We start from the raw sequence: 14,912 nt of genomic DNA, 5'->3' as shown, positions 1-14,912 counted from the left end.
AGCAATGAACCTTGTGCGGGTCTCAGGTCAGCAGGAAGGAGACGGGGGCGGGCAGGGAGCCCGGGAAGGGCTGACCCCCCCGAAGGAGCCCGGCTCTCTGCGGTCGCACGCTGAAATCCCTGTCCCGGGCCGGCAGCTCGGGCCGGGCGCGGGGCTCGGGGCGGAGGCGGCTGCCTGCAGCTGCGGCGTCTCCCCAGCGCCAAGTGACCGGCCGCGTTACCCCGCGGCGGGAGTCCGCAGCAGCCCCCCCGCGCCGCCCGGGCGTGCGCCCCGCAACTCGCCGCCAACTTTGCCGGGTGTGCGGGACGCGGGGGCTGGCAGCGCCCTGTGACGCCGGGGGGCAGGTCCGGGGCCGGCGCGCTGCCCCCGCCCCCGCCCGGCGCAGCGGGGAGGAACCAGCCCCCCTCCCCCGGAGCGGCGGCCGGGCGTCCCCGCAGGATTGGCGGGGCGCGCTACTCGCAGCGTTACGGTAGGAGCCGCTCGCCGGAGCCGACGCCGGGCGCTCTCCGCGGTGCTGACGGGCAGCGCCGGGTGCGGGCGCCGCGCCAGGACCGGAGCCGCCCGGCTGCCTCCGCCGCAGCTGAGCGCGGGGAGCGCGGATTGCAGCGCCGAGCGACCGGCCATGGGCGCCGCGCCGGGGGCTGGGCTCGCCGGCTGCCTGCTGCTCGCCGCGCTGCTCCAGGGCCAGGCTCGAGGTAAGAGCTCGCTGCGCTCCCGGCCCCAACTCTCCGCGGGGCCCCGCTGCCCCCCGTCCCGGGCCGCCGGCCTGGGGCTCGCCCCGGGTCCCCCGCAGCCCGGGCGGCCGGTCCCAGCCCCGGCTCTGCTGCCTGGCGCCCGCCGCTGGGCTCGGGGCTCCGCGCGGCGCGGCCCGGCCCGGCCGGGGCTGCGGATCCGCCCGAGCCGGGGGGTCCCCCCGGGCCCGGCCGCTCCCGGCCAGCGCGGCGCCTTGCGCCAAACTTTGCCAAGTTGCGCTCTCCCGTCAGCTCGGCTGCCGGGCTCCCCGGGAAGCCTCTGCCCCGCGGAGCCCGCTGGCCAGGAGCAGCCGCTCCGCTCCCCGGCGGCAGGGCAGCCGGGCCCCCTGGCCCGGACTAATCCCGCCCGGGCGCTGCCGAGGAGCCGGCCCGGGCTGGGGGCGCCGGGGCTGGGGTCCGTGCACCGGGCCGGGCTTCACTCTGGGGACGCCCGGCTCTGGGGCCCCGGTCCTGGCGGGGCGGGTCAGACCCGGCGGAAGTTCGGAGACTGGCGTGTTTGGGGGGCTAGACCCACCAGCTCGCTCGCGGGGCTCTGGGGTGGGGAGCGGGCGGGGGACTTCGCCTCCCTACCGGGACGCAGCCGCGCCCGGCTCGGGAAGAGGCGTCAGGGGAGCGGCTCTGGCAGCCCGCTGCCCGCCCGCCTGTGTGCGGCTCGCTCGGGCGCCGGGTGCATGGGGCAGGAGGTCTCGGGCACGGAGCCGCCGGAGCGCGGGGCTGGGCTTAGCGGATCCTTTGGGCGTCAGTTGCCGAGGGTCTGTAATTCCTACGCGGGGTCCCGCCTCGGCTGCGACCCCCCTGGCCCGAGCCGTGGGGGGATGAGGCGGGCCCGGCGCCCCTGCCCATCGGTTTCCAGTCTCTCTCCCCAGCAGCCCCGCCGTTCCCTACAGGGCCCGCTCCGAATGACTGGAGCTGCCCGTGTAAACGCGTGTGAGTCTGCTCTGCCTTTGGCCGCCCCGTTACCCCTCCCGGCTCGACGCTCGCTGCTGGCTGAAGCGCTTTGGTAGCGCTGCAAACGGGAGTAGCCTGCCCGGGGGAGGGACGGAGCTGGTTTACACCGAGCCTCCCGCGACCGGGGGGAAGCCGAGTGATTCTGGACGCGGTTCCCGCAATACCGCCCGCCCTCTGCTAACCGCCGGGCTGCCAGGCACCCACTGCTGCCCCCTTCGCCGCCTCCTTCGCGTCGGCTTCCTTCGATTGTCGCCGAAGGACGGGTCCTGCTGCGCCCCTGGCCGGTGCGCTCCGGCTCTGCGCTCCCCACAGCTCCGGGTGCGCCTCAGCCCAAGGGCAGCCGCGGGCCCGGGGCCGGGGGGGGCGAAGCCCGCAGTAGTGTTTTGTACGGACCAGCCGCTGACCTAAGATGCTTGTTTGCCCCCCAGAGCCACCCCCATGCGCTGCTTCGTGGGGCCCCTCGCTCTAAGGGCCGGTTTGCCTGGCCTGGCTGCTTAGCTGGCCCTGTAAGTAACCTGGGCAAGTGCTGGGTGGCTGGTGCACCAGGCAGCGGCTAATTGAGAGGAAGCCTGGCTCTGTTCTGTGCCTGGCCCGGCTCTTCCCAATCCCTGGTATTAATAGAATCACAAGCTCCCATGCTAGGGATGATCAAAAGGTAATACACCTTCCCTGGAGCCTTTTCCTCGGGGGCGGGCCTCCCGGGGCTGCCCCTGCTGCTTAGATGTTCCCTAGCTTTTTTCTTTTCACATCCATTTATGCCCACTAGGGTTAGGGCAAGGGACAGCCCCCACCCCACCCCTGGGTACTGCTGTGACGCCCTTGGGGGCCAGTGGTGCTTCTGGGGCATCAGAAGCCTGCGGGAATCTGCCCCATCCTGCGGGAATCTGCCCCATCCTGCTGCAACGGCCCCTTGCTCCGTGTCCCAGGAGGCCAAGCACAGCCCAGGCCATTGCAAATGTCACTGGGGACACAGAGCTTGATTAACGCCAGGCGTCCTAGTCGCCCTCCCGTCTCCTCTCTGCTCGCAGGCTCTGCCTCCTCTCCAGAGGATGGACATGCAGCGCTGTGGGGAAGGCAGACCCATAGACTGGTTACCAATCGCCCTGCGTTGCTCACTGCTGATTCTCCGAGGAGCTAGACTGGTCCCAAGTCTGAGGCCTGGCCGGGGCTCCTTTCCCAGGGAGCCACGCTGGGCTGGCCGCACGCTGGGCCGGATGTCGCTGGGGAGGCCGGAGTCACCGTTTTGGCGAGGGAGGAAGGAAGGCCTTGTTTCCTTCGACAGACTGCCCCAGTGTCGTGGCACATGGTCATGTCTCTCTGGGTAGCTCACCAAGGGAAACACTGCTAGCTCGCTGGGCCTGATCCAAAGCCCAGGGAACCAATCAGAGTCTCCCCACGGGGTCTGGATCAGGCCCTTGTTCGTGTGGTGAGCCACACCATCTGGCTCGAATGGTGAGCTGGCCCCGTGTTTCCCCACTGCCCCTGCCTAGAGCAGAGGGCACCCGAGGCCATGGGAGAATGCTGCTGGGGTTGGACCTGCTTCATGCTGGCTGCAGCGTGCTCTCCCAGTTGCTTGGGAAGGCTCTCTCCCCCACCCTGCCTGCATCTCCAGCGGGCTGACGGCCCCTGGGGTTTTCCTTAATTGCCACTTTGTCTGACATGCCCTTAAATCTGCAGTGCTCCTGTAGGCTCATTGCTCTGGGTATTTCTGGATTGATTTCTCTGTGACTTGGAGATTTGCTTCTCTCCTTGCTTAGGGACTGATCTCATAGCGCACATGAGTCAGAACACTTGTTTGCTAGAGAGAGCCTTGACTCGATAATTCTCCCCAAATGCTCCCCTATTAGGCTGATATTAGGCTGGCATTACTCAGAGTGCTCCGGTGCTTCCCTGCATGGAAATGCAGAAGCCATCTTGAAAAACATGTCAAGCTTTTTGCTGGTGCTTTAATTGCAAGCTACAGGCCAAGGAGCTGAGTGTCTCGGGCTCCTCACGCTCCTGCGTCCAGGTGGGAGGAGGCAGGGGAGCCTGAGGGCAGCAGTGGGCCATCCTTGGGGAGCGAGGGTGACTGCCAGGCGAACCTCTTTGTTAACCAGAGGTCGCTGCGAGCTAGCCGGAGGAAAAGCAAACAGCAGCCAGCTTCCCTTGGGTGCTGGAGGTAGAGGGAACATGAGCTGCTAAGTGTCAAACTCTTTTTTTTTCCCCCTTCCAAAACTGGTGGTGCATGTCCTGAACGCTCCCTGAAATGGAGATGCCTGGGGAAAAACTAGCCCACCTTAGCTGAGCCAGCCGTGTTTGCTCCATCTCTGCTTTGCTGGGCTGGAGGCAGCCAGATGGCAATAGGAATGACACCCTGAGAGGGAGAGGGATGCTCTAAGGGGGAGTCCTCCGTGTCAGGCAGGAGGATTTCAGCGGAAAGGAGGTTCTCGGCGCCCGTTGGATGGCAGGGGGAGGGAGGTTAGGCTTTCAGGCTGCAACGCTCTGCACACCGAGTGCAGGGAAATTACAGTTTTCCAAATATATGTGGTTTAGCTGAGGCTGCGGGAGGCTGTAATTAAACTTGCTGAGGGCCGGATGAGCGTGTTTGCACCTCCCCTGTGGAGGATTTGTATGTGAGTGATGGACCTTCCTCTGCATCACTGGCAGGGCTGGGGGGCGGGCCCCGGGGCGCTTCAAACAACGGGGGCTGGGGGAACGTGGACGCCGATGGAATTGTGCTGAGGAGCTGGGCCCGGGGCCGAACACCCGAGGGCTGCAGCAGCTAGCTAATGGTTCAGCCCGGAGCAGGGCTGGTACAGCCTTTCCCGCAGCCCGGATGCCGTGCACCCCACTCAGTGCAGGGGCCCTGGAGGGCGCTCTGTTAGTGGGGCCCAGTTAATGGAGTTTGTACCGTGGGATGTTCCCACTCTGCATATGCTGTGAGCAGCTCCTCCGAAGAGTAGAAATGGGATATTTGGGTCCCACTGGCTTCTTAGGGTCTTTTTTTTTTTTTTTTAATGATGGTGACTGGTGCTGAGGTCCTGGCAGGAACGTGGGCTGCGATTTCTAACTCCCATCCCGCTGATCTCTGGAGGGCTGTTGTGTTTCCCAGCGACCCCGAGCGGCATGGCAGGGAGCTGCCGGGGCTCCGTTGGCTTGGTGGGTAATTGCTTGCAGAGAGCAAGCTATTTTCGTAGTGCAGTACGATCGGTTACAGTACATCTCTCCCCTCGGATTTATGGGTGATGGGCTCCGTTGTCACTTTAAGACTTGTTTGCATTGTTCAGGGCCTCCCTGCCCCAGCAGAGCTCGCTGGTGGAGGGCAAGGCATTTTGCAAATGTGGTTCATAGTGGAGGGGCACGGAGAAGCCGTATCGAGCAGTTACATAAAGCGCCATATGTCGTCGGCCGTAATTCAGCCTTGTAAGCAATGCGAAGACGTCGACGTTGCTGGCTGGCAGACATGCAGCTGGTGCCCACAATGCTTTGCGTGGTGGTGTTCTGGGGGAATGTCGTCATCACTGGAGTTCGCAGCCGGGGAGTGTTCGCTGGAGCTGGGAGGTTAATTCCTTTTCCATCCGTAGTTGTGTGCCTCAAATCTGCCTCCTCAAGCAGCTGGGGGGGATGGGGGAGATGGGCTGAGTTTCAGAACCGTCTGAAGCTCTTGGCTGGGTCAATATTGAAATGTTAGGCCTGTCCCGGTGTGTCTCTGGAGCACCTCCATGGGAATCAGTGCGGTTTCAAAGCTGACTTAAGACTCCAGGACCATAGGCCTAGGGCCCCAGCTCCTGGATCAGGTGAGCAGCACAGGACCTCAGCTTCCTTTTTTTAAATAACAAGCTCTTGTGGTTGTGGAGAAAAGCTCAAACCCATGTGCTGCATGTAACCGACACAGCAAGGTCTGCCAGTGTCTGCAGAGAGCCTGAACCAATTGCTCTGAGAGGCGTCGCCCACTCCATTCAGTTCAGTGGGAATCCACGCCAAGAGCTGCTGCTCTGGGGGGCCTCAGCAGCATGATCCCAGCTGTGGCCCAGCCCCCATCCATGCAGCTAAACCCAGCAGCCAGGGTCAGGACTGGGGAGCGCTCTGGCTGCCACTCCTGGGCCTTAGGAGGGGGGCCCATGCTGCTGCCCCAGCCACCACCCTGAAGGTTGGACTCTCCCTGCACCACGCTGGGAGCCTGGCGGGTAAAGGGTGCAGCATGCTCTGGGCTGCAGAGGGGTTGGGGAGACCAGCACTGAACCTGGCTGGGGCCTGGCATCCCCGCTCTGACCCTGGGCTCCCCAGCTTAGTGCTCTGCTCTGGCCCAGCTCGCCTACAGCCAGTGGCCACTGCCTGTGGAAGACTCAGCCATGCCGCATGGCCAGAGGGGAAATGGTTCCTCAATCCTTTCCCAGCTGAGAGGGAGGAGCTGCTGTGTGAGGTGCCAGCAAGGAGATGCCACGTCCCGCTCTTCTGGGCTCGGCAGTGGGGCCATCTCTCCTTTAGAGCGGGCCAGGCTGGTCCCTGGGGCGCGGTCTAAGAGGATGGTGCTGCATGGGCTAGACTGGAACCATCCCCAAGCTAGAGCCAGCTCCCCACACCCTAAGGCTGGGATCTGGGGAGAGGCCCTGCAGCTCCCTGCTCTGGCCTGGCCCAGCTTCTCTGGGCCCCTCTCTTGCGTGGTGGTGAAGGAGGCCGGGCTGGGGGCACCGTGGTGCTCTGGCACTGGGGAGCTGGTAAAGGCCAGGCTGATCATTCAGCTGTGCCCCATTTCCACGGCTCAGCACTTGCGACCACATTCCCTGTAGCCAGCGAAATCCTGCACCGGTGCAGAGCCAGCCTGGCGGTGGGGGCCTGGGCAGGCCTCAGCAACGCTCTTGCCATAATTGCAAGGCAGGAGGCTGCCTCACTCTGCCTGCTGTGTCAGTGTAATGATTTTTAATGAGCAATTACCTTTAGTCATTCTCCTAATTTCTGAATATCAATAAAGTTAATTAAACTCTGCATGTGTGTTTCTTCTGAGCAGCAAGCAGATGAAAGGTAGGGAGGGCGCACCCGGCTCCAGGGCTGACAGCCTCTTCCCGAGCAGGACGGGGGTGGGATTGGAGTGGAGAGGGAGGCAGCCCTCCTGCTCCCCTCCCTGTGCTGCGGCCCCAGCGGGAGATGAGCACTGCTCTAGTTTGTAAGGAAAGAGGTGCACATTAAGCACTGGGACTCAGCAAGGGGGCTCGCGCTGGGGACGGAGCACCCTCCAAGTGATGCATCGCTTGGAGCTGGCTTCACGGCAGCGTGGCCGTGACCGGCTGCTGGGTCCCCCCTGCTGTCTCCTTGCCTGGGCTGAGGGGGCACTAGGCTGGCACAGGAGGAGCAAAGCTGGGAGCTGCTGGTGCTGAGTTTGAATGATGCCCCCCCGGGCCGTGTCTCTACTCGTGTGGGCTGCTCCTCGGGGTAGGCGCTGCTCTTCAGGGCCTCCTGCTCGCTTGCCTAGGGCCGCGCTATTGCCCCAGCAGAGAGCAGGGCAAGAAACGCTGCCCCATTGTGGTGACACGCCAGCCCCAGGGCCTGCAGAGGCACCATGTGGCGGGAGCATGGAGGAGGGGGTCAAGTGTCCCCCCACCGATTGGTCTGCCAGGGCTGGGGAGGGAGAGGGACTGTGTCCTTCTCTCCCTGCCCCTCCCCCGGCACGTTCACCGCTCTCCCTGGCAGCCAGGTCGGGAGCAGGATAGAGCCAAGGCTCTATCCTGGAGTGGGGTCTGGGGCACCAGCTGGGCTGTGGCTTCCGTCAGACTCTGACCCCAGGGTGCCCTGGTGATGGCCCGGAGCTGACGGTGGCCACAGGCTCCTTACATCAGAAAGGCCATTGGTGCCTGCTGAATAATCCCAGAGGATTAGGGTGGATCAGTTTGGGGGGAGGGGAAGGCTGGGTGTGCAGGGGGCTGCAGGCTGGGATTGGGGGCACCGGCAGAGCTGGGGTGGGAGCCCAGGGCTGGGCTAGCAGGGGCTGTGGGTCGGGACTGAGGGGCACCGGCAGAGCTGGGGTGGGAGCCCAGGGCTGGGCTAGCAGGGGGTTGCGGGTGGCTGTAAATCAGAAGCTTATGGGAAAGGAAGGGATAAGCTCAGTGCTGCAACCCCCACCCCCACTCCCCTGCACCGTCCCTGAGGCACCTTTCCTGGCTGGGATTCTGCTCCAACAGAGGCTGCCCCTTCTGGGCATCCTGGAGCAGGTGACTCCTGCTCCAGCCAGGCTCCTCTCGGTCAGGAGGTTCCCAGTGTCCCCGGGAGACGGTCAGGCCTGGCCCGTGCTGTAGCCAGCGGGCACAGCCGGCGGGTGGATGAGCAGGATCTCTGATCTGCAGCCTGGATCTGAGGCTGCTCGTGTCTGGGCTAGTGTGGGCAGCTCTAGCCCAGCCTTGCTGTTCTCCGGCCCACCGGGACCCTGTGCCTCTGAAGGAATCGCGTCCAACCTGGGGCAGCCGCCAGTGAAATGTGACCCCTGGCTCAGACCTGCTGGCCCTGCCACGGTTCCTGGAGAGCCCTGGAGCAGAGCCCACCCTGGGAGCGTGAGGCTGGTGCCTCCCAGAGCACACAGGGCCGAGCGCTCCCCTTCTCTGGCTCGGGGTACCGATGCTGACATGCGAGAAGGGTAGAGCCCAGCTGGCCTCTCTCTGCCAGTCGGCAAAAGCCAGCTCTGACCCAGGAGCCCCGCTGGCCCTGGCCGGAGCCGCTATGGACTCGGCAGCACCTGCTCTGCGCCGTTATGGGGAGGGACACAGATGCCCAAGACATGGGGAGGCATGGTCGGGCCCGTCCCCGAGGGTGAGTTGTGGCATGTGCCCTCCCTCTGAGCAGGGTGCGGCGCTGGGGGGCATCCTGCCAAGCGAGCGGGGCTGTCTGTGTGGCAGGAGCTGGAAATGGTGCTGCTCGTGTCTGGGAGGGGCTGGGGAAGCCAGGGTCTCTGGAGAGGAGCCAAACATCTGGCTCAGCAATTCGTTGAACACTTGATGGTCCTCTGAGTCTCAGGGGAGTGTGTCGCTGAGCGTCTGCGCTGTCAGCACAAGGATCACATGGGGACAGAGACAGTGCTTGGGTGGGGCATGGTGAAGGAGTGGACCAGCTGGGATTGGTGCACAGTTAACCTGTGAGACTCTCTGCCACAGGCCGGGATTGCAACGGTGGGTTAGTGCTGGATACAAGGATTAGGGGCACAGACACCAGCAGGGCGGCCAACCCCAATCCGGCAGCTGGAGTTGCGAAGGAGGGTCCTGGGAGAGGGTGTTGCACAGCCAGGCTGGTGCGTTATGGGGACAGGCCCTGGAACCTCCTGCACTGGTCCCCTGGAGGGGTGACCCCAGTCTGGATGGGGTCGGGGAACCAGAGCATTCTATGGATTGCTGCTGGCCCCAGAGCAGGCTCCCTGGGCAGCGTGGGCTCAGGGCACTTGTACCAGTGTGACGGATGAGCTAGGGGCTGGCCGTGGCAGGGGGGCCCGGTGTGGAGGTTGCCTTTCTAGGCATTGGTTACTGTGGGGCTTCCCACCGGCAGCAATGCAGGGAAAGCTCGGTGAGCCAAGCTAGGCTGGGCCTGCGGGGATTCTTCAGCACTGCTGGCCCCAGGGCATGGTCTGGGCCTGCACTCCGGTGTCTGGCTCTCCCGTGGGGAGAGATGCAGGTGGTGGGAGCATGAACTCCCCCTCTGTCCCCAGTTCCAAAAGCAGCGCTAACAGCATCCCACCTCCCTAAGGGGGGCGAGACGAGGCACAAGGGCCCCAGCACCGGGCCCAGGCCACACTGGCCAGCGCAGAGCCAGGGCTGGAGGCAAGCCTGGGTGTAATGGATGGGGAGAAAGTTCCCTCTCCTGGAGCCAGGAGAAGAGGATAATTTAGCCTCCAATCAATTCTTTAAATGCACACAATTGAAAGATTGCCTTTGAAAGCTGCCTATAAACAGTGCGGTAATGGATTCCTCTCGAGTAACAGGCAGCCGACACGTAAACTTACCATGCAAGGGTCCCTGGGCAGCCTTCACTGCTGAGCTTCTGAAATAAAAGCAATGAAGTGAAGCTGGGCTCGCGGCCCCAGCCCTGGCAGGCTGAGCAAAGCGAGCGAGGGAGCCCTCGCAATGAGCTGTGGAGCTGCACGCCAGCCCCGGCAGCCTGGTTGGGGTCCCTCAAAGGGCCTGGCCCCTGGCATGTTCTGCTGGCCTCGGCAGAGCTCCCCAGCTCACCCCGGGATGGACAGCAGCTGGCTTTGGCTAGTGACCTCTGCACGTGCAGCCTTGAGCTGCCCTCCATCCAGCCCCTCTGCGGGGAGATCTCAAAGCCCTTTAAGCACTGGACACAGCAGCCACCTGATACTCTGGTGCAGCCACCCAGAATCCTTCAGATGGAAGCAAATTGCAAGGATCCTGCAGGTTGTCCCTGCCGGCCTTCTCCATTGGCACCTGCCCGCTGGGGGGCGAGTGACTGGCAGCTAACTATGCCGGTAGGCTGGAGCCCATATGAGAGCGACACATGGGTGGGGGGGTGCAGTTGTCACCTGGGTCAGGATGAAGGGGGAGATGCGATGAGCCCTCTGAGTGGGGGACGCAGTGGGAAGTTGTCCAGTTGACAGTAAATTGCATAGGAGCTTGAGGCAAAATTCTTAGGTGGTCTAAACCCTACTGCTCAGCAGTGGGGGTGGACTGGGGGAGTGGCACTCGTGTTTCCCCTCAGTGGATCGGCGAGGACACCTGCTCTTTGCTTCCCACGCTCCGGCCGTTGCCTCTCTGGGCAGACCCGCTGACCGGGGCAGTTTTCTGCCTTCACTGTATTTCCCAGCATCGTTTGCCCAAGGACACCGGCTGGCTTTCACCTTGGAGACGGGTAGCAGGTGTAATTGCGACAGTTAGAAGGTACATGCTGCTCTTCCGGTGAAGCCTGCTTTGTTCTGAAGATAAAAGTACCAGAGAGACAATATATTACAACAGCGAAAGAGCCTCCCCACATGCTAATGACCTTACCGGAGATCCCCCCACCCCTAACATGGAGCCGTCTGTTCAAATCCCCTCCCAAGGGTCCCTTGTGGGGGTTACAAGTTTATCGCAGCTTCAGCTCAGAACTAGCCCACTCATCACCTGTTAGGTCCACCCTTTAGACAGGTCAGGGTCTCTGGGCTGGATTTCCAGGTGCAGGTAATTAGTAGCCAATGGGTTTTCCTCCCCTGGGGGTAGCTTGTAAGGGGAGGATTGTAAGTGGAAATTGACTTCAGAGGTATTGTTCCCAAAAGTCCTTTGAAGTTCCTAATCCAGTCAGAGATTGCATTAGCCAGTCTCCTAGAACAGGTACATCCAGCCAGCACCACGCTAAGAGACACAATTGCATTGTTGATACAAGGGTCCCCATAGATGCTGCACTCTATTGAATTAAATTCCTTCGGACATGCAGGATATTGTCAGTCTGTCCCTGGAGGCACGGTGAGGCTCGTTCCATCACCTCTGAAACCCCTTAGCCCAGACAAATTTGAGCAGGCCCAATTCCAGCGCAGGGCGTTGGAGAGCTTGCTCCAGGGCTGCCAGATCTAACCCCCCACGCAGGGATCTCCTGTACCATCACAGCAAACCCATCGCCCCTGCCCCTGTCACGTCTCCCAAAGTGCACAGAGCCCAGGGCTGGGGCAGTTCCTGGCACAGTGTGATGTGCTTCCCCAGGGTGCAACCTGGAGCTGGGGTACCGCTGAGCCCTCTGTCTCACCAGCCTGGGCTCAGCAATAGCCCAGTTCCCGGTGACACCTGAGGAGGTCCATCACACGGAGTCACTCCTTTCCTTCCGGCCCATTGCCTCATGCTCTCCGCATGAGGCTGGGCTCCAAAGGGGTCAGTCCACGCAGTGCTGGTGAAATGGCCCAGACTTACAGTCCCGCAGAACAGGAACAAGGTGAGGTTCCCCACCACCTGTGAATGTCTCAGCTCCTCTCCCGGAGCGACCTCTTCTCCTGGCCAGCTGGGAGCTAGGGACTCACTCGGTCCTTGCCCTTCCTGTTCCTCCGGGCATCCTGAGAGCTGGTACAGATCCCCCAGGCAGCCGCCCCATGCTGCTCTGGGGGAGCGGCTGGGGCAGGAGGAGCTGGTGAGCTAGCGGTGAAAGGGTCCCAAGTCCCCGAGCTGCAGCAAGTCCCCCATCTCCACTCTCTGCTCAGCACACTGAGGTGAAGCGGTGGGGGGGGCCGGGCACCTGCTGTCACAGGGTCCCCAGGTGATGCTCTGGGACTGCTCCCCATGAAGCCAGGCAGGACTCTGGGGAAGTCTCTCTTGTCTCCAGGGCAAGAAGCTTGCACAGCTTCTACCTTCCTGGGTCTGACCTCGGAGCATTCAGCATCCTCTGCCCCTCCCTGCGCTTCCCACAGCGAGTCCGCCCAGGCGGGGTCCTGGGGAAGCCAGAGGGTCCTGCCCCCCAACTTCGCAGTCAGACGGGACTCTCAGCCAGCCAGTAAAACAGAGGTTTATTAGATGACAGGAACATGGTCTAAAACAGAGCTTGTAGGTACAGAGAACAGGACCTCTCAGCCGTGTCCATTTTGGGGGGCAGTGAGCCAGACAACCATGTCTGCACTTCACTCCATGTCCCCAGACAGCCCCAAACTGACTCCCCCTCCAGCCCCTCCACTTCTGGGCTTTGTCCCTTTCCAGGCCAGGAGGTCAGCTGATTCCTTTATTCTCCAACCCTTTGGCTCTCACCTCGCAGGGGAAGGGCCCAGGCCATCAGTTGCCAGAAGACCGAGTGTCGGCCATTTATATACACTGGCTTTTTGCTCTGCAACAATTACACCCCCTTATCCCACCACCTAGAGACTTAAGAGATGCCTAGGGGAAACTGAGGCATCCCTACAGTATTCCGAGGAAACATTAAGAACAGTCCCACTTCGTCACACCGCCGGCCCCGTGCCTGGGAAGTGAGAACGCCCGCTCTGCAGCTCCCCCGTGGCTGGTGGGTGGGTCTCGGGAAAGCAGCTGGGGGCGCAGGCGAGGTCTCTGTTTGTTTAGATTAAGGCTGCATTCAATTGCAGGCTCACTGAAGGAGCATTAAGACCCGGCCTACATGCTGCAAGTTCCAGTGGGCATTCTGGCATATATAATTTAAATCCAGTAATGAGATGTGCTGAAGGTTTAAAATATTAATCAGCAGCGAGATGGCTGTGACCCAGAGAAAATGGAGTGAGATTGTTGAAATTCAAGATCAGATGTAGCTGGGTGACCTCTTCCCTCACTCTGCCTGTGATAAGGATTTCTCTGCCCGGGCTGCCTCCTGCCCGCCCAGGTGCTGTGTTTCGGGAAGCCCTGGGTTAGAGCTGCGAGGTGAGCTGGACAGCCGAGGGGAAGGCGCTCGGCGAAATGCAGCTGCTCTTCCTTCCCTCGGTTCTCCGCGGCCTCTCGGGCTGGGCCTGCAGCGGGGAATGGCGTCCCTTGGCCCAGCCTGGCCAAGTCAGTGCGCTTGCACCAGCCTGCTGCACCCAGCTAAGGATGGTGGCACCTCTGCCCCGCAGCCGCTCCAGCGTGCTCCTCCCCCCTCCCCACTGCAGTGTCCTCTGGCGACCCTCCCGGCTCCAGGAGCCCTGCACTGTGGGGCTAGCTGCCCAGGCCCTGGGAGCGTAAGCCAAGCCTGGCACGCGGCGTAGGCCATGCGGGGGGTTACGGGCACTGTCGGGCACGAACAGGAAACATCTCTCCTCTCTCGTGTAGACGAGGCCTTCCCAGCCACTGGCTGGCCGTGCGGCTTTGTCTAGGAGCCAGGAGCACCTGCTGTAAACCGAGTGTCCCTGCAGCAGGCAGTGTGCCCTGGTGGTGAGAGCCTGTGTTCGTGCTCCGCCGCTGACTGGCTGCATGACCTTGAGCAAGTCTCCCCTTGCGGCCAAGGGTGAGGAGCAATCGCTGTCTGTCATGGACTCGCCCATCTCTGGTGTTCCCGGTGCAAGGGGTGCGTGGCAGGAGGGGGCAGAGCTGTGCTGTGTACTCTGCATATTCAGTTGTTCCTTCGAGATGAGGTCCTCTTCCCAAGAGCACTTCAGGGGCGTTTCTGTCTTGTCCCTGCTCGTCGTTTGCTTTCAGTTGAATCCAAAACAGACTTGAATTAATCCTGGAGGGCGCGGGAGGTCAGGGGATTTTAGCCAGCAAGGGAGGAGGCTTCCAGGGGCCAACACCAGGCAGGGGGAATCCCAACATGGGTCTGGTTCCCTGGTGCACTGAGCTGAGCCTGTGGGGCTGCTGGGTCCCAAGCGAAACACCCCCATTCCCGCTCTGCCGTTGTAGGGCTCTGGCCCACACTCCAGCAGCGCCCCAAGGTGAGAGTTCGCCAGATGCGGGGATCTAATATCCGTTTAAAACTCCTTGCACGCGTCTGCCTGAACTCAAGGAATAGATAATCCCCACTTGCAAATGAAATATCGAAGATTCTGGCAGCTGCTGCTTGTAAGGCAGCGCTGCCCGTCCAGGCACGCTCAGACAGCACGGGTGCCAGATGGAGCCTGCCGGGCCAGCTCGGGGGCAGCAGAGGGCACAGGGATGCCAGGGGAGGGGAGAGATGACTTTAACGTGTACATCTATTGCTAGGGCTCCTGCAGAATATGGGTGTTTAATGGCTCCAGAATCAAACTGACTGAGTGGCCCTTTAATGTAGGTCCTATACAAATAGAAAGTGGGGATCCTGGACTGCGCAGGGTGCTGTGTTTGCAATCAGTAGGCAAGTGATTCAGACTCCGGATTGAGGCTGGAACGGGAAATGCGTTTGGATCTGTGGTCTCGTCTCCTTTCCCGAGCACAGAATGCCCTGCCCCAAATCTGCCCCTGTGCACCATGGCACACCAGGCTGGTGCCCACCGAGCCCAGCTTCCCCAGCTCTCCATGGAGGTGCCAGGCCCTGGGTGTGTCTTTTCCTTCCCCTGCTGGCTCCTGTGGGTGGCTGAGCAGGGCTCCGGAGCTGCCCCCCAAGGACTGGGTCACCCCATGGTGCTGGGAAAGGGCACCAGGCTGATGGAAGGGCCTACAGGGAGAGGCAGGGAACGTGCAGCTGCATGGACTCCCCCAGAGCCCCAAACCCTTCCCGGGTGCCGAGCTGGTCAGGGCAGGCTCTTGCTCCATGCCAGCTACCTGGGAGCCTCTCCTCGCTCTGCCAGCTCCCGTGTCTCTGCTTTAAGACAGGGGTCGCTTCTTAATTGCCTGAAGCCAAGTAAGGGCACAGCATCCAAATCCCAGTTAGTGCTGAGGGCCAAGTCCTACCGTGCTG

General features: G+C 62.2%; 1 protein-coding gene across 2 annotated transcripts in view; it reads left to right on the top strand.

The window, feature by feature from the left end:
- Window positions 1-245: 245 nt before the first annotated feature.
- SEZ6 (seizure related 6 homolog) overlaps window positions 246-14,912 on the top strand; it is a 68,811-nt gene continuing 54,144 nt past the window's right edge. For both annotated transcript variants that reach the window (XM_084650834.1, XM_084650833.1), the window contains exon 1: window positions 246-695. In XM_084650834.1, coding sequence (XP_084506960.1) covers window positions 623-695 — 73 coding nt within the window. In that variant the 5' untranslated portion in view covers window positions 246-622. The remainder of the gene's footprint in view (window positions 696-14,912) is intronic.

The sequence above is a fragment of the Lepidochelys olivacea genome (genome assembly GCF_965140295.1).
Source record: "Lepidochelys olivacea isolate rLepOli2 genome assembly, chromosome: 17".
Taxonomy (NCBI): domain Eukaryota; kingdom Metazoa; phylum Chordata; order Testudines; family Cheloniidae; genus Lepidochelys; species Lepidochelys olivacea.
This window is presented reverse-complemented; position numbering and strand designations above follow the sequence as displayed.